This window comes from Dipteris shenzhenensis, chromosome 32, assembly GCF_047967505.1.
Source record: "Dipteris shenzhenensis isolate YYH24624 ecotype China chromosome 32, Dip_SZ_1.0, whole genome shotgun sequence".
In the NCBI taxonomy this organism is placed as follows: domain Eukaryota; kingdom Viridiplantae; phylum Streptophyta; class Polypodiopsida; order Gleicheniales; family Dipteridaceae; genus Dipteris; species Dipteris shenzhenensis.
Genome location: NC_141627.1, coordinates 7,455,056 through 7,479,957, shown reverse-complemented (window position 1 = coordinate 7,479,957; position 24,902 = coordinate 7,455,056). Strand labels below are relative to the sequence as shown.

At 41.2% G+C, this 24,902-nt stretch overlaps 1 protein-coding gene across 2 annotated transcripts; it reads right to left on the bottom strand.

Annotated features, from left to right (window-relative positions):
- Window positions 1-768: 768 nt before the first annotated feature.
- Window positions 769-15,987, bottom strand: LOC147880250 (acetyltransferase At1g77540-like). 2 transcript variants are annotated; one of them, XM_087371116.1, is made up of 3 exons: window positions 15,632-15,987; window positions 1,259-1,335; window positions 769-1,017 (listed from the first exon to the last, which is right to left on the bottom strand). In XM_087371116.1, exons 1-2 carry the CDS (start codon window positions 15,899-15,901, stop codon window positions 1,264-1,266), a joined length of 342 nt encoding a protein of 113 aa, XP_087227242.1. In that variant the 5' UTR covers window positions 15,902-15,987; the 3' UTR covers window positions 769-1,017; window positions 1,259-1,263. The 2 variants fall into 2 exon arrangements, with proteins under 2 accessions (XP_087227242.1, XP_087227241.1); XM_087371115.1 differs by having other exon boundaries at window positions 769-1,335.
- Window positions 15,988-24,902: the final 8,915 nt, after the last annotated feature.

Below are 24,902 nucleotides of genomic sequence, written 5' to 3'. Positions count from 1 at the left end.
TCCAGCAAAAGGGGACACAAATACTAGTTTACATCGGGGAAAGGGTAGCAAAGAACAAGATTTTACGGCAAACACATAAGCTGAAGGGCACAAAGATATGGATCTGAAGAACTCACTCTGACTCAACTCAAGCAAACGTCTATTGAACTCAATAAAGTGAAAGAAGCCAAGAAAGCAGGAAAATGGGCGGTCTACCGTGAAGGACAAGCATTGATTCAAGATTTCAAATCTAAGCCCAAAGACTGATGTAATGAAGGTCACATTATGATAGTAGCAGAACATAGGTATGATCTATATTACTTATGAGAGCTGCCTTATGACTCTCAAGGAGATGCCTTGTGCACTCCCTCTCCTCGGAGATGTAGTAGCTTCTTTTCTTTATGTACTTTTGCCTCCAAGTCCCATGAGGGCTTTTGCAGACGTTAAAAATCTCTCTCTCTCTCTCTCTCTCTCTCTCTCTCTCTCATGCACATGGACTGCCCAATGGGAAGATCCGATCCTTGGCCCAAGGTTGGCTAGAAGCAATATCCTTGGCCTGCACTGTGACTGAGTGATGTGCCCCCGCCAGGAAAGTACCACCGATGGCCTTAGATATCTCTATAAGTTACTGAATCCTCCTCAGACAGCCTCATGACCATGCCCAAGCACATGCACACAGACACACGCACATGCAGATTTGATTTTGCACATGCGCACACACACACACACATGATCTGCAGACCATTGTGAAGGTAGTAAGGTATCTGACCTTTTGCCAAACATGCTCGACTTCCTTTTATAATAGTTTTGTGAATCAAACGCCCTGCCCTTGCTGCACGCCATAGAGGGACCAAACTTACTGAAACAACCTATTTCAAGGATTATCTTTGAGAGTACCACCAACATCATGCAGTTTTCAAAATATACATGGTAATTACCATACTTCCAAACATACTCGTACCATTGTTCAAAGGGATTCCCTTCCAATCCATCCATATTAGGGCTATGCAGCCCGCAGTGGTTGGCAATGCTCACAGCCTGAGGATGACAACGTAATTCTCTCTCAACTCATGGACTCGATTGTTTGGATCACATAATGATACCTGGCCCAAATAATAATAAAATCTTGCAAACATGTCATGCTTCAAACGTTTGATTCAAAGTGGCATGAATTTGGAACCATCTAGTAGACACATATGTTCTGTGTGCTGCAGAGCTACAGCTGTTAACCAGAGTTGCTGAAACAGAAACACAATAAGCCTTTTCAACTGATATATACCAAGCTCATAATGCTGATTTTTCTCCAGGCGTAAAAACAATATCTTTCCACATTGGATTACGAAGAAGAAAGGTGTCCTGTCACAGTTTAAGCACAGTTATAACAAGCTTAGTATATATATATATATATATATACCTTGTAAGACTAGAATAAGTCCAATCATACAAATTTAGATTTTTTGTTGTTCCAAAGACCAAAAATCTACACAGAAAATAAAAGAGAAAATGAAAGTGAAAAAAAAAGAGCTAAACAAAAACTTTTATGAAAAACAAAAGGAAGACATACTTAGCAAGCAAAGCAACACTTATGTTGTCATCGATGCCCAAGCATAAGCAGCTATACTGGGTTTCTAAAGACCCGCAGAGTCTCTTGGGCAAACCCAGTGCTTGCTCTACCATTTCCATATGAATCTAAATCAGCACTGCAAGAAACTTGAATCTAAATCATGACTGCAAGAAACTTGAGAATCTTATGTTTAGAACTGCACATCATGAAGAGTAACTGTCTTTACACCAAACCACACAGCACAACTTGAAGCAAACAAGGGAAAAAAGAGACAGTGCCAGTCTGCCCAATTTCCAAATCAAAAGTCAAGAAACTACTAAAGGCCACTGCTTTTAGCAGAAACTTCACATGGGTTATTTAACAATGTCAAAGGTTTCAATGTAATCCTATCCTTCTGCTTGTCCCCTAATCAATCGCATGCCAAAATGGAAAAAATAATTTATTGGCAAACCACCTAATCTTAGAGCCTGCTCTATTTAGCAGGACTTTTATGTCAGCCTCCTGTCTTGCTTCTTAAGAGGAGCTTCATCAGGCCTCCATTGACTTGCTTAAACAGGACAAACTTTCTCCAGGAGTAACACACCACTCCCACCAGTGCGCTGACTAAGCATATCCCTAAATGCAATAAATCTCCAATGGCAAACGAGCTAGTCTTAGGGCTTCCCTTCTTGGCTTTGCATTTCATTGCTTGTTGCTACGCACGATTTTTCAACCAAGGAACAAGGCTGAAAGATTTTTCCTAAAAATCACTAAACAAGGCACAAGGCTGATAGCCAAAAGCTGTAAGTGAAGTATCAACATAACAATGATTTTACTTCTGATTTCATCCTTAAGTTTCTGGCAATTAGCTCTCTTCAAAGGGGCTATAATCTAGGATTAATTTAGTTTGGTTGGCCACCAAACACAACCTATTAGTCCTATTTACTTTGTCAGCTTGTCTTGTATCCCTTTGACTCTTTCATGTTTACTTAGGCGTAGTGGTCTTTACGTTTCTCTTAGAGATACACCCAAGTTGTGGGACACTAATGCCCATAACCCCTTCACTGGGGTCCACTCTCAAATGTTAGACCCTAGCCAACTCGTACCTACCTGAACAGTAAGAAAAACATCTGCACCTTTTGTTGCAATTACTGAGTTTAACATGCTAGTTTAACAAATCCAGTTGTTATAAATAAATTAACAAGCAAGTGGATATGCTTTGAGAAGAGAAGTAACATTCCAACTGTCTTTTATTTGGTTGATCTTCCTGATAAGCATCAAGAATGTCAAGAAAGTCTTGCAACATTGCTCTCTCCATCCATTTAGGATCTGTCAGAAAGTCTTGAAACCTGTCTTCTCCATGCATTTAGCATCTGTAAATGGAAATCCTCTAACCTTCAAGAGATACTTTTTGTCTTCCCATGATAAAGTGGTGGAAGACTATCTATTCAGGAACCAAGAGTATCTCATTATCCTCAACTTCAGGTGGACCTTCATAGATCGGGTCTTGAGGAATATCTCCAAAATAGGGTTGGATCAAATTGACAAGGAAGACATTCTCTATCTTCCAATGTGATGGGATATCCAGCCGAACCTGAGATCTGATTAATAACTACCAATCTTTTGAAAGGGCCATAATATCTGAGAGAGAGTTTTAAATAGATCTTTTGTCCCACCTTGGTTTTCAATCTGGTTTTTCAAACTTAAGCAAACCCATTGGCCTTCCTTGATCTCAAAGGCCCTCCATCTTTTTTTCCTTTTGAACGGCTATGTGGACCTTGGCATAAGTGGAGTCATACTACTCTATAAATTGATCAACTATGAAGATCTTACTTTAGTTGCATAAATGGAGTTGGTAAAGATCAACCATACATGATTTGAAAAGGAGTTTTTTTTAAAGAAAAGTGGATGGTTATAAACAAACCCAATGATGGAAATGTACTTTTTCCACATGATTTGCTGGTCATGAGCACTCAAACGTGCCGAGAATCACTGCCAAGCAATATTACGTGCCAAAATTTACAAGTAAATTTGGTATCTCCATAGATTGGATACTCCATGATGCCTTCAAGAGCCTTAATTGTTTCTGAAATGGAATGAAATGAGCTTGTTACTAAATTATCCTTTATGGTCCAAATCATGTCATGCCCTTGATTGGTCATGGGAATTTTAGTGATGGAGTCCATGGTGACATGCTCCGATGGTCTTTCGGCCAATGGGGAGGTGACCATTCCAACAAAGCAGCTCCAATGCAATCACCACTAGCATCGGCTGCTATCAAGAAGGGCTTTTGTAAATCAGGACTGATGCCAATGGGACCTGCGGTTAAGGCATGTCTCAACTTTTGAAAAGCTTCTCTCTCTTTCAAAATCCATCTAAACTTAGCTTTCTTCTTGGTGAGATCATGTAGGGCAGCAGCTATCTCTACAAAATGCCAAGTAAATGTTGGAGGTAATGGCCTTCACCCTTGCGTGTGCATGGAAAATGCAAGGAAATAAAGGAAGGGTACGTGTTGTCGACACATGTAAAGGGGGAGTTCCATCCCATAAGCAATAATCGCCCTTGGAGAACCTTGAATATATTGGTATCTTGAGCCCTCATAGTCATCCCGTCCCGGGACTTTGTGGGGGGCTGTGGAGCTTTGTGGGCAGCTATGGGGCGGGTCTGGGGACCCCACACCCGGCTCACATCCAAGGGGCAAGTGGCTCGTTCTACGTGCGCCAACATGGTATCAGAGCAGGTGGCGTCTGTCGTGGATGTGACAGGTGGCTATCGCGGAGACTTCTATACCATGGACCTATGTGCTGTGCAGAGGTGTCACGATTTGCAGAGTGGGAATTTAAGTGTGGCCTGGTCGTGGAGGGTCGTGATTCGCGGCGTGATTTGTAGTACGACATTATTATGGCAGGCGGCTGCTTGTACCGGCTGCTATCTGTCGGCTTATGTGGTCTTTCATGCACCTTGGGCAGCTTTGGTTTGCTGACCCAGTGTGATTTCTCCACATAGCAATTTGATGTGCTGGTCTTGATTTGGCCAGTGTCTTGAATGGTGCTTGGATTTAATGCTTCGGGGTTTGTCCATAGGGGGGTGTTGGAGGTAATGGCTTTCACCCTCGCGTGTGCATGGAAAATGCAAGGAAATGAAGGAAGGCTACGAGCTGTCGACACGTATACAGGGGGAGTTTCATCCCATAAGCAATAATCACCCTTGGAGAACCTTGAATATATTGGTATCTTGAGCCCTCCACAATCATCCCCTCCCAAGACTTTTTGTGGGGTTGTGGAGCTTTGTGGACGGCTATGGGACTTTTTTGGGGACCCCGCACCAGGCTCACATCCATGGGACATGTGGCTCGTTTTGCGTGTTATAACATTAAGTCTCCTATACTATGAGCATGGACCAGAAATGATCTTACCTCATGAGAAGTCTTGAAATCAGGTCATTCCACAATCGCTTGTATCTTTGTTGGATCCATTTGGATACCAATTTTTAACATAATATGGCCTAGATATTTGATTTTGGCCAATGTAAAAGCCCCAACCAGGTCGGTTTTACAGACTGGGGGGGGGGGGGGGGGGGGCAGACTGGTCGGCCCAAACAGACCTAAAAGTCGGCCCTACTGGTCGGTCCATTTCAGGGCCCCTTGGGCCCATAAAAGAGGAGGCATTTGGCCTCATAACATATCATCTGGAGCAGCGTATCCACTAGCAAAAGGAGCAGCAGCAGGGCTAGCTCACAGGAGGCTGCCCACCTAGGCTGGTTTCCAGACAGTAAGGTGGAGAGGATCACTCTAGACAGAGAGTCTACATTTGCTCGAGGTGGAGCACGCAGGCTCAGAGATCTAGAAGTGCTTGACATTTAGTGGGAGAACCTTTTGGTATTGTATCCTGTCCTACTTTGTGGACGGAGTGTTGCTTCTATATTTGTCTCTGAGCATTGTCTATTTACTGGCTTGCACATCTATGCACATTAAGGGAAGAAGTTTGTGATTCCACACCCCACACCACACCGTGTGAGCTCTTGGGCACTACTATCAGTCTTCCGCTGTGCGTACCCTCTGTTGGGTAATCTGTAACATGCTTTAACTCAAAGATGCTCATGCAGTAGCCTATGACCATAGAAGGCTGAAAAATCAATATTGAACTCTATCATGACATCTATGAGAAAGAACTCTTGGCAGTGATACATGCATTTAAAAGTTAAAAACATTATTTGTTAGAAATAGACTATACATGCATTTAAAAGTTAAAAACATTATTTGTTAGAAATAGACTTTCTTGTTAAGACCCATCACCAAAGACTATAATACTTTAAGCAATCTCTCTTGAGAGAGGGACAAATGAGATGGTTTATTTTCTTACAATCTCTTCTTGTATACTCCTGGGGGGGCAGATGGTCTTTCTTGTAGGCCAAAGATTCAGCATATCTCAATTACATGTCATGATACATAGAAGATGCCGATGCATTTGATGATTGAAGATACTCACCATGCTTACTACATCAATGATGGATACATGTATATGCAAGAAAAACTATGTATTACAAAGGAACGATGATAAAAGGTTCTAGAGGAAAGCCATAACCCACCCTATGAGGCATTATGGCTACATTCACACCTCTAGATAGACTCTTCTATTGGAGAGACATAAAGAACAACACTTTTTCTTACATTTCAGCATGTATCATAGAGAAAAACCCAAAGGACTATTACAATCCTTGTTGTGGTCACACCTATCATAGGAAAGTTGCGCTCGCATATTCAATCTTTCGTGGACAGCGAAGACTTTTATATTATGCCACTTAGAAGTTGTGACGTTTTGTTGGGTATGCCATGGATGCATCGTTGGGATGCGGTGATCGAAGCCAAGAAGAGAAAAATTACAGATTTGCATAAGGGGAAGACCCATGTAATTACCGCAAAATTAAAAGGGAATTATGTCCCAGTTGTAATGGCTCCTGCTATTGAATTTGTAATGAAAAATCATATTTCTGCGTACATGGTTTTTGCTAGAGAGATACCCCCTGTAAATGAAGAGCATATTGTTTCCCGTTTGGGAAAGCAAAGGGCTGTTTTTCTAACTGAATTTTCAGATTGCTTTTCTAATGAGTTTCCTATGAGCTTCCACCAGAAAGGCCAGAAGACCATGGGATTGACATCAAACCTGGCAGTAGTTCACCCAATAAACCACCTTACAGAGTTAGTGCGGCACAACAAGAAAAGATCATGAGTCAGGTAAATGAACTTTTGGAGAAGGGGCTGATTCAGCCAAGTTCATCGCCTTATTGCTCTCCAGTTCTATTGGTTCAAAAGAAGGATGGCTCTTGGCATATGTGTATTGATTACCACGCCTTGAATAAGATCACCATTAAGAATCGCTTCCCTATACTCAGGATAGATGATATTCTGGATAGGTTGAAGGGGTGAGCTATCTTCAGCAATTGATTTGAAGAGTGGGTACCATCAGGTTCGCATAAATCCAGAGGATGTGCATAAGACGGCGTTTAGGACTTCTTTTGGGTTGTATGAATTTTCGGTTATGCCTTTCGAACTCACTAATGCTCCTGCTACCTTCAATCGTATGATGGATAGGATCTTTCGAGACCACAGAGCCTTCGTGGGCACATTCTTTGATGACATGATTGTGTTTTCGAAAGATGAGGAGGAGCATCGGAAGCATCTTGCGATTGTGTTCGCTGAGCTCAGGAAGCAGAGGTTGTTCATAAACCCCAAAAAGGGTGAGTTTTTCATGGCTGAGATTCATTTTCTGGGGCATATTGTTTCCAAGGATAGGGTTTGTATGGATCCAACTAAAGTGGAAGCAATACGGAGTGGCCACAACCAAAGAATTTGCATGAGGTTCATAATTTCTTGGGTTTGTGTTCCTCCTACCGTCGTTTTATCCGTCACTTTGCAAAAATTGCAGCCCCTATGCATGCGCTTTCCAAGAAGGAAAGACCTTTCTAGTGGACACAAGCGGAGAATGACTCTTTTGAGGAGTTGAAGCGCAAGCTTACAACAGATCCGATGCTGATTTTGCCTGACTTGAGGAAGTCTTTTCATGTGCATGCAGATGCTTGTGGCAAAAATGGTATTGGAGCTGTTCTCACACAGGATGGGCATCCTATAGCTTATGAGAGTCGCATTTTACAGCCAACTGAGTTACATTTACAGATTTATGAGAAGGAGATGTTGGTTGTACTTCATGCTTTATCCACTTGGAAGCATTATCTATTGGGAGCTGATTTTACAGTACAAACGGATCATCAGTCTTTGCGCTACTTCTTGACGCAATCTAAGCTATCCGAGAAGCACATGAGGTGGGCAAACTTCTTGTCAATGTTTCATTTTTAGATTGTACATGTTGAAGGCAAGAAGAATGTGGTTGCAGATGCTTTGTCCAGGAAGCCATAAGTTTCAACTGTGACAATTACTTGTCACAATGAGTTGGATGTAATGAAGGATTACTATGCGGAGGATGAGCAATTTGCTGAAATGTATGACCAGCTGAATAATGGACAGAGGCACGAGCATTATGTGCTTAAGGATGGGTTTATGATGATGCATGGCAGGTTGTGTGTAACTAAGCAGCTAAGACAGAAGGTCATGAGAGAACGTCATGATCCACCGTACACAAGACATCGAGGTATTGATGCTACAGTTAAGGCGGTGGAGCATTTCTTTTATTGGCCTCGCTGCGTCGCGATGTTGATGAGTATGTTCGCACATGCCTAACCTATCAGAAGGTGAAGTATGATCGCAAGAAGACTCCTAGACTATTACGTCCTTTGCCCATACCCGATGGACCATGGGAGAGCATAGCCATGGATTTTATTTTTTATTTGCCGAGGACACCTATACGTAATGATGGAATATGGACGATCATTGATCGCTTCAGCAAGCAGGCACACTTCATTCCTGTCCGGAAGAGGATTGGGGCAGATCATATGACGAAGTTATTCATGCAAAATATCTTTAAGTATCATGGTATGCCAAAGTCCATTGTGAGTGATAGAGACCCGCGCATGACCAGCGAGGAATTTTTGAGAGTATGGGCACTACTCTCCTTTTTTCTTCTGCTTTTCATCCACAAACCGATGGGCAATTGGAGAAGGCTAATTCCACAGCTCTAGATTTGCTGAAATGCTATGTTTTGAAGCACCAGTCACTGTGGGAGAAATTCTTACCATTGGTGGAGTATGCATACAATAACACGGTAAATTCTTTCACAGGTAAAGCTCCATTTGAGATAGTGGAAGGCCGACGTAAGATTCCACCCATCTTGCAAACAAAAGATAACATTTTTGAAGCTGATAAGTATGTGGAGAGCTTGGACATAGCATATCAGAAGGTGAAACAAGCATTGCAGAAGTCACAGGGGAAGCAGAAAAAGACAACAGACAAGCATAGGCGTGACGTTGTCAAGGAAGGTGATTGTCTTGCTGTGTTTTCAGAAAGCAAGGCTGAAAAGTACACGGGGTCGTACTCGGCTATTCCCTAAGCTAAGTATGAGGCACTATGGGCCTTTCAAGGTAACTCAGCAGATTAATGACGTAGCATTTCACTTACAGTTACCTGACCATTGGAAAATTCACAATGCTTTCCATGTGAGTCTCCTTAAGTCTTTTCAAGGTGATGTGCCTACGGATTTACCTTCGGAGATCCAGCCAAAGGTGAAAGACTTGGATGAGATTCTTATACCCGAACAGATTCTGGCACATAGGGAAAGGAAGGTAAGAGGTAAAGTTGCACAACATTATTTGGTGAAATTTTGTAATTACTCATCATTGCATGCGAAGTGGATGGACAAGGACGAGTTGAAAAATACTCCTCAGGTGTTACAACTTAACCTTGAGGCTTTCCACTTGGATCCCACTTTGCGTGGCACTATATCCATCTCTCGTACGTAGTATGGATCTTATGTGCAATGTATTTTGTATTTGTTACCATGGCTATACAGATACATATTCATTGTTGGTTGACCTGTTGGTGGCATTGGTACACTGTCCTTTCAAGTTTGGTTGGTTTGTTGGGTCACTCCATTCCAGACTTGGTTGATCTGTTGATGGCATTGTTGGCTGTCTTTCAATTTTGGTTATTTGGTTAATTTTCTACTTCAGCTTTGGTTATTTCATTTGCTTTTGGTTTTTCCATTGCTATTATTTCTTTTTGTTTGGTTTGCAGGCAATCGAGGACATTTGCCTTCTTTCAAGAGGGGGCTCTATCACGAGGACGTGAAATTATGGGACTTTTGATTTGCCACTCCCATAATTTGCGCCCAGTTACTAGGCAATTAATTCCTAGGGTCAAAGTGTGCAATAGGGGACCAAAAGAGTGGTGCAATTAAAAATTGCTAATTTTAGCACAGGACTCTAAAAAGAGTCCAAAGCCCTTCTTTTGGATGCGAAGGCCAAAATCAATTCCAGAAGAGCCAGATCATCAGTGGTGAGCTGCCAAAGCCTGCCAGGTGCTGCTAGAGCAAAATCGCCTTCTACCAAGAGCCTCCAGAGCCTAGCAGGCAAAAATTGTCATAGTTCCAATGCATCCAAGGCTTGCCAGAGGAAATCGCACTTGATCCAGGAGCCTATTGCAGATTGTGATTTCAGCCCGGGTGTCCTTTGCACATTGCAATTTCACTTCCACGTCCTCCGGATTGTGCCAGGTGACTGCGTCTTGTTCTAGAGATGTTTCCATGTGTTTCCAGGCTCCTACAAGAAATTGTGATTTGTTTCCAAGTGTTTCCAGGCTGTCTAGGCTGCCACAGGAGATTGCGATTTGCTATCAGGCTGTCCATGCTCTGAGGGAAGATTGCGATTTGATTTCTGGAGTCTTTTGAGTATTGCTACTGATTTTGGTAACTTTCCAGGCGTGGGTGTTCTCTTCTAAGCTGCTTCCGGAGCTGTGACAAAGCAGAATCATCTTTTCTCTGCAAGATCTAGGGTTACCCAGCCCGGGTGACCTTTCTTCTATAGATACTAGGTAGAAAAAGGCTTGTCTTTGCTTGCTTTTGTCGTTCCCTGATTGGTTGCTGGCTAGTTATTGCGTTTTGGTTTCTTTCCTTACGAAGAAAGGTTGATTTATGCTGTTGGGTAATGGCCAGGGAGGCTATAGAATGAGGCAACCCATTTGGAAGTGCTCTGTCAATTGATTGCACCAGAGTTTGGCTATTGAAGGCTTTGTCTTGCAGTTGTTCAGCCGTGTTTGGCTGGTTGGGCACTTGGTTGTGCAATTGCAAGTGTGGCTCAGACAGTGGATGCTATTGGGGTCTCTGTTGCATGCTTTGGTTGGCTGAGGATACAGGGTTGTCTAGTGATTGGATGCCATTCACCGTTTGGAGTTGAGCACGGAATTACAGGGTGGGCTGGACAGGGCGTTTGTGGGCGTTGGTTTGCTTGTGGTGCAACTTCCCAGAGACCTTTGTAATCAGCCACTTGGCTTCAAATGAATTTTAAATAAATACCACAAGGGACGCCAACGGTTGGGGCCAATCGGTGTCCTTGTTTCGTTTGGAGTTGAGCACGAAATTACAGGGTGGGCTGGACAGGGAGTTTGTGGGCGTTGGTTTGCCTGTGGTGCAACTTCCCAGAGACCTTTGTAATCAGCCACTTGGCTTCAAATGAATTTTAAATAAATACCACAAGGGACGCCAACGTTTGGGGCCAATCGGTGTCCTTGTTTCTGAGTAGGAGCGCTCTAGCTCCCTTGTGATTTGTTATGTGGTGCATATTTACTTGTCAATTTACTGTGTATGCTGCAATTAAGTGCATCCTACCACCCTTTACGTTGTTGAGGCTGTTGTTAAGACCAAAAGAGTGGTGCAATTAAAAATTGCTAATTTTAGCACAGGACTCTAAAAAGAGTCCAAAGCCCTTCTTTTGGATGCGAAGGCCAAAATCAATTCCAGAAGAGCCAGATCATCAGTGGTGAGCGCCAGGTGCTACTAGAGCAAAATCGCCTTCTACCAAGAGCCTCCAGAGCCTAGCAGGCAAAAATTGTCATAGTTCCAATGCATCCAAGGCCTGCCAGAGGAAATCGCACCTGATCCAGGAGCCTATTGCAGATTGTGATTTCAGCCCGGGTGTCCTTTGCACATTGCAATTTCACTTCCACGATCTCCGGATTGTGCCAGGTGACTGCGTCTTGTTCTAGAGATGTTTCCATGTGTTTCCAGGCTCCTACAAGAAATTGTGATTTGTTTCCAAGTGTTTCCAGGCTGTCTAGGCTGCCACAGGAGATTGTGATTTGCTATCAGGCTGTCCATGCTCTGAGGGAAGATTGCGATTTGATTTCTGGAGTCTTTTGAGTATTGCTACTGATTTTGGTAACTTTCCAGGCGTGGGTGTTCTCTTCTAAGCTGCTTCCGGAGCTGTGACAAAGCAGAATCATCTTTTCTCTGCAAGATCTAGGGTTACCCAGCCCGGGTGACCTTTCTTCTATAGATACTAGGTAGAAAAAGGCTTGTCTTTGCTTGCTTTTGTCGTTCCCTGATTGGTTGCTGGCTAGTTATTGCGTTTTGGTTTCTTTCCTTACGAAGAAAGGTTGATTTATGCTGCTGGGCAGTGGCCAAGGAGGCTATAGAATGAGGCAACCCATTTGGAAGTGCTCTGTCAATTGATTGCACCAGAGTTTGGCTATTGAAGGCTTTGTCTTGCAGTTGTTCAGCCGTGTTTGGCTGGTTGGGCACTTGGTTGTGCAATTGCGAGTGTGGCTCAGACAGTGGATGCTATTGGGGTCTCTGTTGCATGCTTTGGTTGGCTGACGATACAGGGTTGTCTAGTGATTGGATGCCATTCACCGTTTGGAGTTGAGCACGGAATTACAGGGTGGGCTGGACAGGGAGTTTGTGGGCGTTGGTTTGCCTGTGGTGCAACTTCCCAGAGACCTTTGTAATCAGCCACTTGGCTTCAAATGAATTTTAAATAAATACCACAAGGGACGCCAACGTTTGGGGCCAATCGGTGTCCTTGTTTCTGAGTAGGAGCGCTCTAGCTCCCTTGTGATTTGTTATGTGGTGCATATTTACTTGTCAATTTACTGTGTATGCTGCAATTAAGTGCATCCTACCACCCTTTACGTTGTTGAGGCTGGTTTCATAAGAGCTCACATCCAAGAGTACTACGACCACAAGGATTTCCTAGTTCAGAGGATACCAAATCTGGACACTGTGTTGGGTCAGCCTTGGCCTTATAAATTGCAGCCAAGCCATGAAGAAGAATGCGATGATTTTGCACGAACGTTAAGATGTTAACATTCAGGCCAGTTTTTCAAGTAGCCTGATAACGATGGTGAGTCACATTCAGTACAAAAGCTAAATTCTTATTTGATTTATGTGTAGGAATCAAGCAAAAGAAAGAATGCAGATGGGATTCCCTCCTGTAGAAGAGAGTTCCTAGAAGAATTCATAGAGAACTTGTAAGATTTACCAAGTCTTTTGCCACTTGAGAGACCGAAGAATCTCACCATAGACTCGACTCTTGGTAGCACGATGCCCAATAGACCACCTTATCAAGTAAGTAAGACACAGCAGGAAGAGATTCAAAGACAAGTCCAAGAGTTTCTTTAGCATGGATTGATTAGACCCAGTATTCACCTTTCTTTTCATTAGCACTTTTATCACTTAAGAAGCATGGGTCTTGAAGGATGTGTGGAATCGAATACAATGACTATCAAGATAAATTTCCAATTCCATGAATTGATGAGAATCTAGATAATAAGATAGATCTTTAAGTAGGTGCCATTAGGTACAGAATTCACAAAATAGCCTTTCAGATAGCATAGGGACTTCATGAATATCTGTTGGTTCCAGTTGGATTGAGTAATCTGTGAGCTATATTCAATTGCGTGGTCAACCAAATTTTCCAAAACACAAATCTATTGTTTGGATATTCTTTGATGATATTATAGTGTTCAATAAGAGGAGCATAGAAGGCATTTGAGGACTGTGTTTGAGCTGTTAAGGGAACAAATTTATTCATAACTTCCATAAAGATGGAATTTTCCTTTTTTGAGATACAATTTTTTGGGACAAATAGTTTCCAAAGGTAAGATTAAAATGGATCCTGATACGCTACATACGCTAAAGTAAATCTTGAATGGCCTAATTTGAAGACAGTGCATCATTTCTAGTTGTGTTCATTTTACATGAGACATATACACCACTTTGCACATAAAGCATCTCTTTGCATGATTTAACAAGAGAAAGTAAAATTTTCATATGGAGAGAGAAAGAAATGTCATTTTTTGAGCAATTTAAGAAAGCTCTAACATCAGCCCTTGTCTTAGTGATGCCAACCTTTTAAAATCTAGTTCAAGTGGATGCCAATGGTGATTGAATTAGGGCAAATCTTTTGCATGAAGGACAAGCAGTGGCTTATGAGAGTAGAAGATTGCTAGAATCCTATCTTTTGGGTGTTGATTTCCTAATCCAGACCATTCATGAGTGTCCACCGCTACCACTTGTGAGAAAGAAGCACATGAGATAGCCTAATTTCCTTGCTGCGTTTACTTTTCAAATTCAGCACATGCCAAACAAGGAGAACGTGGGAGCTGACGCTTTGTCTCGATGGCCACAAATTCATGCTATTGTGAAAGCTCACCATGAAGACCTAGTAGTTATGAAGGAGAAGTATAAAGATGATCGAAAGATTTCATGTGTCTGGACAGAACTGAGTGAAGGAGGAGGTCATATATGTGGTGACACGATATAGGAAAGAGGGTAATCGAGGAGTGCCACAGCCCTGCATTTGCAGGACATCGGTGTATCTCACCTACTTTGGGGCAGCTTGAAAGGCATTTCTATTAGCCTTGGCTTGAGAAAGATGTTTTTCAGTATGTTTCACCTTCTGCTACGTGTCAAATTGGCAAAGTATGATCATTTGAAACCTCCAAAGGTAACTCCAGCCTTCACTAGTTCTAAAGGCCACACGAGAGCAAATTGCTATGGATTTTGTCACTGGCTTTCCTAGGTCACCACATGAATATGATTTGTGAGTTGAACTATGATAGATTCAGCAATTTCAATCAAAACCTTTAATAAGATACTGGCAACAATGTGGCAAAAATAAGAGGCTTTATAAGGCTGGTGTATGTGCAGAAATCAATGCCAGAAATAGTCATGATAGTGACTTTACAAGGGTGGCATATGCACTACAAGTGCAACTGCCTTGAATCCAAAAGAGATCACTCTTAAAGTGAATCAATAACCTTATGAATTCCCCATTGTCAAAGGTAATGGTGTCAAATGTAAGAATGTGAAAACCAATGATAGATCCGAGGGGACTGACTCCATAGGAAATAATCACGTGCAGGCAAGGGCACACATGGATTTGTAAAGTTTGTTTCTCTAGTCTACAAATTAGACTACACACCGATACGAGAAATTCTCTTTTCTTTGTTCCTTTTATGTGCTGAGTTTGGAGTGGCTGCAATGAATCAGGAGGTGGTTCCAATTATGAGTCTGAATGAAAATGTGCTATAAGCAGGTCAAAACTCAGATCTGGGATGACCAGTGTGCAGAGCATGAGCTGCTGTGAGTTTTTCCTTTTAATATACTTCAAAATTCTTTATGGATCAAAAGTTAAGGCACTTGAAGATTTGCCAATTTGTCTAGAAAGTGCTAGAAAATGAGTAGGGCACCGTGCTTAGGTGGCACAGGACGAGATGTTGAGAGCAACAACGAGCAACACTCTTTATTTGTGCATCATGGTATACGCAAGTCTTAATTTTTGGCATGCATCATTTGACAACTTGGGTACCAAGCTGGAATTCAAATCTTACCATCCTAAGACTGATCGATAGAGTGAGAAGTCTTGCTAGAATTGTTGCAATGTTATGTCCATGATCACCCACAATTGTGGGGGCGCTACCTTCAAATGGTAGAGTTTGCCATAGATCTTGTAGGGTCTCATGCGGACTTTAATACAATCATATCATATCTCTCTCTCTCCCCAATCTCTACATCTCTCTCTATCCCCATTCTTCCCCTCGCAGAGTCTCCTTCCCTCTTCACTCTCGCACATTCTGCTATCACAAAACTCCCCCTACAAAAGTAAAACTCCAACCGATCAAACAGAGAGTAGCATTCAGATGCCACGACAGAAGAAAAGACGTACGGATATGTAGCTGCAGGTAGGGATAACTTGAAGATTCTGCTCCTTGGCATGTTGAAAGGCGGCCTTACATAGCTTCCCAGCAATCCCGGTTCCTCGTTTCATCGGAGGAACGTAAGTGTGGACAAGGTCTATGATCCCACCTTTCTCCGCGTGGTCTGCGGGCTTCATGGTATACTGAAGGTATGCAAGCCCGTCCTTGGTGCGGAATCGATTGCTAATGGAATCCCAAATAATATCAAGGCCAGAGGAGGAGATGTCCTTGGACGCCATGGACGTACGATATCCAAGGCACTCAAGCACAAGGGAATCTGCGGGAATCCTGCCCGCTGTTTCTGGAGATTCCAGGAGAATCCTGGGTGGTTTCTCTTCGCGTTGCATCTTTTGCTTGAAGGTGAGTCTTTGAGAGTTCAACCGGTCACCCGTATCCGGTCACTTAGTGCAACGCAAATATATATATATTCAATAAAACAATAAAGGTCAAGTCTATGGATTCATCATTCGACTACCGGACCAGTGCTTTGCACGGGCAAAGATACATGACCCACTCACCATCTGAAGGTCGCTCTTCCCTCAGCGAGCCTAGTAGAAAGCATTTGCTTCAGGGAGTTACACTCCCATCGTTCGATTAGCTTCTGATGTGAATGAGCTCATAAGTAGCTATGGTTTAAGAGTAATGCAAGTGGTTGCATGAGATCCAATTTGTGACCATCATCTCAACATCAGGTGGAGCGCATGAAGTACTTTGTGCAAAGGCACGCATATGATCGCTCCATTTAGCTCCATATGTGAATGCGACTCTATTCTTCTACAGATTATACTATTAGTTCAGTACAAAAGTTTCGAGTAATCCACACCAATGGTGGTTTGTGAAATAAAAGCCACAAGGTAGGCCTCCATCTCAGGTAAATATGGAAAGATTTCGTGCTAGCTTTTTTAATCAATGCTAGATTTAGAAATCCAATTTGCTCCCTTTGTCTAGATCCAATGGATCTCTCGTTTGTTATCTTTGTTGGAATCAAGGAAATGGATCAACCAAAAAGTAATTGAGAAATTGCCAAGGCCAAAACAAATGGATGTTGTGAACTCTCAAGGCTCGTTTTGGCACATGTATTGATCGGTTCTTAAATTGCTAATCAATTCACCTTGCGTACTTATCAAATTGCTAGTCAATTTGTCTTCTTCACTACTCGCTCTACTCTCCTCACAAATTCTTATCTCCTCAAAGATACATCCAATCCAGCCCAAATTAATTGCAAATAGTAGCTAATTTTTCGAAGAAAATTCTGAGAGCTGGTTGTGTGAGACATTTGAGTAGGAGGTTGCTTGAGAGGAAGGTGAGAGGTGCTTGGTTAATTCGTTGCTTGGATCCTTAATTAACCTAAGCTACAAAGGATTAGTTTGTGCTCCCTACCTGTCTCCCTCCTTTGCCTACCTCTGTGTCGCCTCGCCAACTCAAGTCCCCCTTTCTGCTCTCTTTTTGCTCCCTTCTCTCCCTTACCGTTCTCTCCCCCTTTTCGGAGGATTACCAAAAAGCGAGCGAGGAAAAGTGAGCGAACCAAAAAAAGCGAGCAAGAAAAAGTGAGCGAGCCAAAAAAAACAATCAAAATAAAACAATAATACATTGACAAATCCTTATTTTAGCAACTGTCTAAGTTCTTCAAAAGTCCATGAGAGAGTTGGACCTATGTCATTGGCAAGGCATCATTAGTAATAAAGACACACCCTATCTTCGCTCACTTTTACTCATTCAATTTTTTGCAATCCTCCACAATCAAGTTCTCTCTCTCCACCACCAACATGAGTGAGATCACCAATGAAATCTTTCACACAAGTCAAAAGTTTCGTAGGACTTCTTAAATGGAATAGTCCACATTACATGCATGTGCAAATTATGCAAATTCTTGGTTTTTGAAACTCTATTCACTCTTGGAATAAAACGCATGTTTTTCTGTTTGCAAAAAAACCTCCCTAATGAATCACTCTTACATTCCACCAATCCAACAAAATCTAAAGAGAGTACATCCATTTCTTTAAAATAAATTAAATTTCAAAATAAATCAATCTTTGCTCATAGAAATTAATGGTAGAAGCCAAAATAGACAACATATTGACATGGTCCCTATTAGGTAAACTTTCCTCTAGATCCGATGCAAGAAAACGGCTAATTGTTTATTAAATTCACATTTTGATGCATGAAGTTTTACTAAATGGTGCAAAAGGTCAAGATAATCATCTAAATCATGCCTTGCCATTCGTTTTGATATGTAACATGACCCCATTTGGATTTGTAAATCAAAAGATATAGGACGTCAAAATTCTCCTCTTTTGGGCCAAAACAGGGAGCACGTTAACGCGCTCCCTGTTTTGGCCCAAAAGAGGAGAATTTAGGATGCCCAAAACAGGAAGCGCATTAACGCACTCCCTCTTTTGGCCTAAAAGAGAAGAATTTTGACATCCTGTATCTTTTGATTTACAAATCCAAATGGGATCATGTTACATATCAAAATGAAGGCAAGGCATGATTTATATGATTATCTTGACCTTTTGCACCATTTAGTAAAACTTCATGCATCAAAATGTGAATTTAATAGAATTTTTGCCAGTTTCTTGCACTAGATTTCGAGCAGGGCCGCTCGTAATAGCATGTTATGATCATGTTCGATGTTGAAGTTTTTATTAAATGATGCACTTAAAATATATACTACTTGTTGGTAACCAAAGAATTTCCATGCAAGCTCATCTCATGAGAATAAATAACACTATCACTAATGTAGACTTACAAGCTTATGTTATAATCATCTTTAAAATTATGGTGATACTATAAAGCTTTATTACCATTTAATACATACATATAGTGAGGTTATGTTTTTCTCAAGTGATGCACTTCAACTATATAGTACCTATTGTTGATAGCCAAAGTATTTCTATTTAAGCTCGTCTCATAGAATATAGAACACTTTTACTAATGTGCACTTGCAATATTATGTTATAACCATGTTCAATGTTGAGGAAGCACTATAAATGTTTATTAATGATGAGCACATACATACAATGAGATTATGTGTTGGTAGCCTAACCATTTCTGCTTTGCTCGCTTTTTCTCACTCACTTATTTGGTCCTGCTCGCTTGACATCGCTCGCTTGATCGACTACCTCCCCTTTTTGCACTCTCTCCTCTCTATCAACTCAACCCTCCCCTTCCTCCATCCCCCCCTTTTTGCTCTCTCTCTCTCTCCTCTCTATCGATTCAACTCTCCCCTTCCTCTCCCTTTCCTCTCTCCCTCTCTGCCAACTCATCCCCCCCTCATCCCTCCCCTTTCAGACTATTATGCTGGCTGCTTTGCAGGTGCTCTGCCCTCAACTATCTCCTTCCTACCTCTCTCCCTCTCCCTCCCTTGCCTCTACCCTCCCTCTCCCTCATATACTTGCTCGAGCGGCAGCTAGAACATTATAGATTTCTGACTCACTGCATGTAATCTTTTGGTCTCTAAGGCTCTCAACAATTGCTAAGTTTTTACATTTATGTAATCTCTTTTGTTCAATTTGAGGCTCTCAGTATGCACTATTGTTTATTTTTATATTTGACTGGTTATGGTCACTAGATGTAATCTTTTGGCCTCTAAGGCTCTCAATAATTATTGAGTTTTTATAAATGTAAGATCTTCAGTTTAATTTTTGCTCAGTATAAGTTGTTGTTAATTTTTATACAACTAGTTATTGGATGTGGATGTAATCTCTTTTGTTCAATTTTCACTCGATGAAGTGTAGTTGACTATCTTGATGGCACCACCGGGCCTCCAGTCACCATGGTGGCTCAGAATACTTTTGTCCTCATTTAGGATTTACTGCAACAAGGACTAAAATACCCGTAAAGTAGGACTACAATTTCCTTGGTTTAGGACCAAAATAGCTCCAATAACCCAATGTGTTGGTTGCATGGAGATACATTCATAAAAATACAATTAAACTTTTAGAAAATGCAATTGATAATATGGCCCTTGAGGGGTTCCCTCTAGGTGGCAAGGGCCATATCGATACAATATCCAGGATGCCACTAGATAGAAATGGCATGTCAATATAGCCCTTACCCCTAAAGAGGACCCCTCAAGGGCCATATCGTCAATTGAATTTTCCTTGGTTGCACAAGGAAATACATTTTTCTTGGTACACAAATATATAACTCCAAGAACCAGTGCGGTGGTTGTCATAGATCTCCTCCTAATTACTAGCGTGGTGGTCGTCATAGATCTCCCCTTGTAATATGTAAAAATAGGTGATGGAGCCATAACTCCAAGAACTAGTGCAGTGGTCACTCCAAGCCGAGAAGCCAACCTTGAATTTTCCTAATCTACATGGGCGTGTTGCTCGATGATAGGTGGCAAAGCTACTACAAAATGATGGGCAATGGTTAGGCCAAAAACTGCATTGCGGCGGTGTTCAAAATGATTGATTGCATCTCATTATTGACCCAATAACCAATGTAGTGGTCTCTCCAAGCCAACCTTGACTTCTCATGATCTACATGGGCACGCTGCCCAGTGATGACAGGTGGAAAAGCTATGGCAAAAGGCTACGCAATGATAGGTGACAAGGCTAGAGACTTTGCTGCTACACTGCGGTGATGTTTAGAATGATAGATTGCGTCTCATTATTACGCGAAGAACTAGCACGGTGGTCTCTCCAAGCCAACCTTGAAATTTCATCATCTGCATGGACGCGTTGCCCACTGACAAGTGGCAAAGCTACAGCAAAAGGCTACGCGAAGGAGGCCAGAGATTGCACTGCACGAAGCAGTGTAAAGATGCACAATGTAGTGCAGAGCTGCCATGTGTCGAGCTATGCAGTGTTTAGGATAAAAAGATTGTGTCTCATTATTATGCCAGAGCGGCATCATGACGTCAAAAAATTTTCCAACAAGAGTGCGGGTCTGTGCAAAATTCAAAATCTTGCCCAAGAGCGCGTCGCGTCGCGGCCCCAAATGGCCTCGAAAATAGTTTCGCGATTGGCTATGCCCAAGCATACATTGACTCTATCTATCTATATATATATAGATAGATAGAGAGAGAGAGAGAGAGAGAAAGAGAGAGAGAGAGAGAGAGAGAGAGAGAGAGAGAGAGAGAGAGAGAGAGAGAGAGATGGCAGAGACAGATATATAGAGAGAGATATCTTTAAGGTTGGCATGAAAGAATCTACATGTGAAAGATATGGCAGAGGTGAGAGCGCATGCCTGTGTTGCCCACAAGGCTCGCACATCGTTTTCAAATTTTAAATTTGGAGCAAACATGGGAATAAGTTCTATTGGCATGCTCTCACTTGCCATATTTTATAGGAGATGCACTCTCTTTTTATTATGTATTCTTGAAGATCGAGGCAAAATAAAACAAAAGAAACCATTGTCAAAGAATGGACATCACAATGTAAAGGTATGCCATTTTATGCAAAGAAATATTCAAGATTCTTGGTAAGACAAGTTTGCATAGCATAATGGATAGGAATGGGAATAAAATTATTTTGTTAGTAGTAACTTTAAAATAACTAAAATAGTTAAGCTTACTATTAACATAACATAACAATAAGTAAGAAAAGTCCCTACTTGATAAAAAAGCCTTATGACTTCCAAGTTTGGATAACCACACTCCACAATACAAAACACACTCATACAAGTTTAGCTTCCCTTATATGTAGAATACTTTTCCTTTTCCTTCTTTTAAACTATATAGTAATTGAACAAAAAGCCTTATGACTTCAAGTTATGAACTCCACACTCCATAATCCAAAACATGCCCATATTCTTCAATAGCTTTTGCTTTCTTAAATGTATAGATCAAGGCTTACCATTCTTTAAAATTAGTGGAATAATTGATCAAAAGGTTTACAGTCCAAAAACAAAAGTACATTGAATCTTCCATAGCTTTTGCTTCCCTTATATGTAGAATAGATAGGGGTCAATGTTTGCGTGGGTGTAGTCATTTTTTGTGAGGTTCAAGGCATTTTTTGTATGTAGGTTTCTTTCCTGACCCATAACTTATGTATTGCTCAACGGAATTCAAAAGAACTTTGTCTTCATGTTGTACACATTCCAATCTTGAACATGATATTTAAAAAATTATGGAATAAAGATATAAAACGAGACTATTAAAGCATTGTACAAGTGCTATGTTGCATGTGAACCATGTATCCTAAAGAGTATAGGATATAACAATTTATCCAAAAATGTCAGATTTTGTTCTACACATATATGAAATCAAGTAGTCATTCAAAAGTACACTATGTGAGCTTCTCCACAACCCAAGGACACACTTAATTGAGAAGCTTAGATATGGTCTAAGGGGCCTCTAATGTTGTGCTAAAATTATGCACACCCATTCGAGGGCACACTCCATAACTTTTTCTTAATTTGTTGAAAGCCAAAATGGATTGAAAATTTGGAATCCAAACTAGTGGGACTACTGAATGGTGGTATTAGAACATTAATAGTTAGTGATATGGTATCTAAAATCACCCTAGAATGGAAGAATTTGAAAATGTGTGATTTGTACATGTGCAAAAATATGTTAATAAATTGAACAGTATTTACAATTTTGTATTGACTCTTTTTCCATGCACTTTCTTGCTATATGGCTCATAAGCATACACAAGGTCCTTGCATTTCATAACATATAACATTAAACCCAATATTGTTCCCTTTGGCCTATTTGTATTTTGGAAAAATTCGGGCCACATTACACTTGCTTGAGGGCAACCGGTATATCCAATTTTACGGAGGTGTATCATCGGAGGGGGAAAATCATGGCGACTGAAAAATTTTGCTATCCCCATGCAATTTCAAAAATTTTCACCTCCCACCCTGTAAATCTTTGAATATTAAAGTGCATCCTTCTCTTGTCACCCTACAAAGTACATTCTCCTCTTGCCACCCTGCAACCTAGTGCAAAGCCATCTTAACCTGACCTTGTTCTTTTGGTTTAGCATTATCTTCTTTACTTAGGAAAGTCACCTTCTATTATTTTGCTTGCCTCACAAGCTAGCTGGTCTCTATTTTGGTGGTGGTTCACTGACCGTCTCCATGCTATCAATGGCAAGATGCAGCCCAATTGAAATGTCATGATTATGATCCATAAACTTGAGATATAGCTCTGTCTGCTGCGCTGACCCAACATGCAGGAACAATAGTACAGTAAGCCCCCTTTTTGTACTACTATGAAGAAAACAAAACAAAACACAGTACGTGCAAAAACAGAATCTAATTAAACTAATCAACCTATGGGAAAACTAAACAATGTCAACCCCACGATTAGTTTAATACAATCACATATAATGAATCTAATAATTAAACTAATCAAACTTCTACAAAAACAAAACAATTTCAACCACTGCACTTGTCATGGCTTGTAAGAGAATCAAACAAAAGGTACAAGATAGGAAAGCTCAAAAGCTTGGTCAAGGCACAAGGAATAGATTGCAAGGCAAGGAATTGCACATTATCAAAACAACAAAGAAAGACACTCTTGCAATGTTTAAAGGGAGAAACAATGATAAGAAAGAAGACTCCTTGCAGAGCAGCAAACGAGAAGCAGTTGTTGTTGCAGATGCACGCATATGATCATTGCCATCAGAGCGAAGAACATGAGCTATGGTCTCACACATGGTGAGAGCATTTGAGGCAGCAACATCAGGCCATTTAGCTGAACACTAGTCTTGAGTCTTCAAAAGCTTTAGCTTGACACCCAAAAATTTGTGTTGATATCTTATAAAACAAAGGAAAAATGGATCCGGCCCAAATGTCAAAGATGTTGCCAATCAAGATGACCAACATGGCTCCAACGGTTGGATGGCTCCAACATGGCTCCAAGATGTTGCCAATCAAGATGACCAACATGGCTCCGACGGTTGGATGTAGACAGGAAGCAATGCAAGATTATCCCAATTCAAGAGGTCTTTGAGACAGCCTAAGTGTGTTAGTACGAGATGCAAGAAGTAAGACGAGCACATCATACACATGCTTGATACAAAGCAAGTCAGTGGGGTTGCCTAACTAGCCTGGTGGTTCTCTATAAATGAGTTTGGGAATAGTTTAATTGTTTAACTTAATTTCTGAACTGCACTGGCTTGGACCTAATGTGATTGTCCTAAACGAGCCTAGTGTTATTGAAACATCACGTGATGGTTTAGATCAAACACCAATTATGTGATTATCCTAAAATAGTATGGTTAAACAATAATATATTTCACTAGCCCAGCAGGGTTATCTATGAATGAGTTTTGGAATAGTTTATTTTCTAGTTTCTAAACAGGTTCAAGATAATCACATAGCTCTTGTTTGAACTAGCTCGATGATATATTGCATGATGTTCCAATCATGAGGTTTGTTTCTAATAATCATGTGGGGATTAAAGGCCACTATACCTTAACCTCAGTTATGTACAATACTCAAACACATATATAAATGAATGACAAAGAAGATTAGGGTGTTCTACACCCACCAAAAACTTGTGTGGCTCTCCCTCTCTCTCACCCTCTTCCATTCCATTTCTATTGTGGAGTTCTCTCAACTGGTATCAAAGCGCGGGTGTTCTAGCTAAGCTCGGTTGTGTGCTTGGAGCCCAAAGTATGCTGCTACAGCTCTGTGGGAGGAAAGATAAGCTCCTTTGGGTGCCTGTACCTACATCCTGGTTTGCAGAAACCTTCGAAAAGTTCTCTGAGTGGTTTTGGAGAAAAAAGATGTTTTTTGATGATTCACCTATTTCTTTCGAGATGACTGAGAGATTGAAATGAATTGTAGAGGCAATCATTGCCTGCTTTTGGTATCCATTGCACTTTGGGAGTTTGAAAACCCCTTCATTCTTGAATTTGGGATCATTTCGTTGGAATTCTGACTCACTATCTCTACTTCAACCTTTTTTTGCCAATGTGTTGGAACTCAAGTTTGAAGCAAGCATTCGCAGATCTATTGATGTTGGTGGATTCAGAAGGTCCTAAAATTTTTGTGCTGCTCATTATTTGCACACCAGTGGAGTTTACCAACAGATCAGTTTGCAAAAACGTTTTTCAATCCGTGTGTTGGACCCGGTGATTGGGACCACAATTTTTAAGACTTTCTATTCCATTGCATTCTAGAGGCCCAAAAACCCCTCTCTGTTAGCTCTTGCACGATTCCATGGAGATTTGGAGAAGTTTTGTCACTCCCCGAGACGTCAAATCTTCTGTTTTTCTGTCAAAAATCCATTCAAAGGTTCAAAACTTTGAAAGCTGAAGAGAGATATTTGCAGAT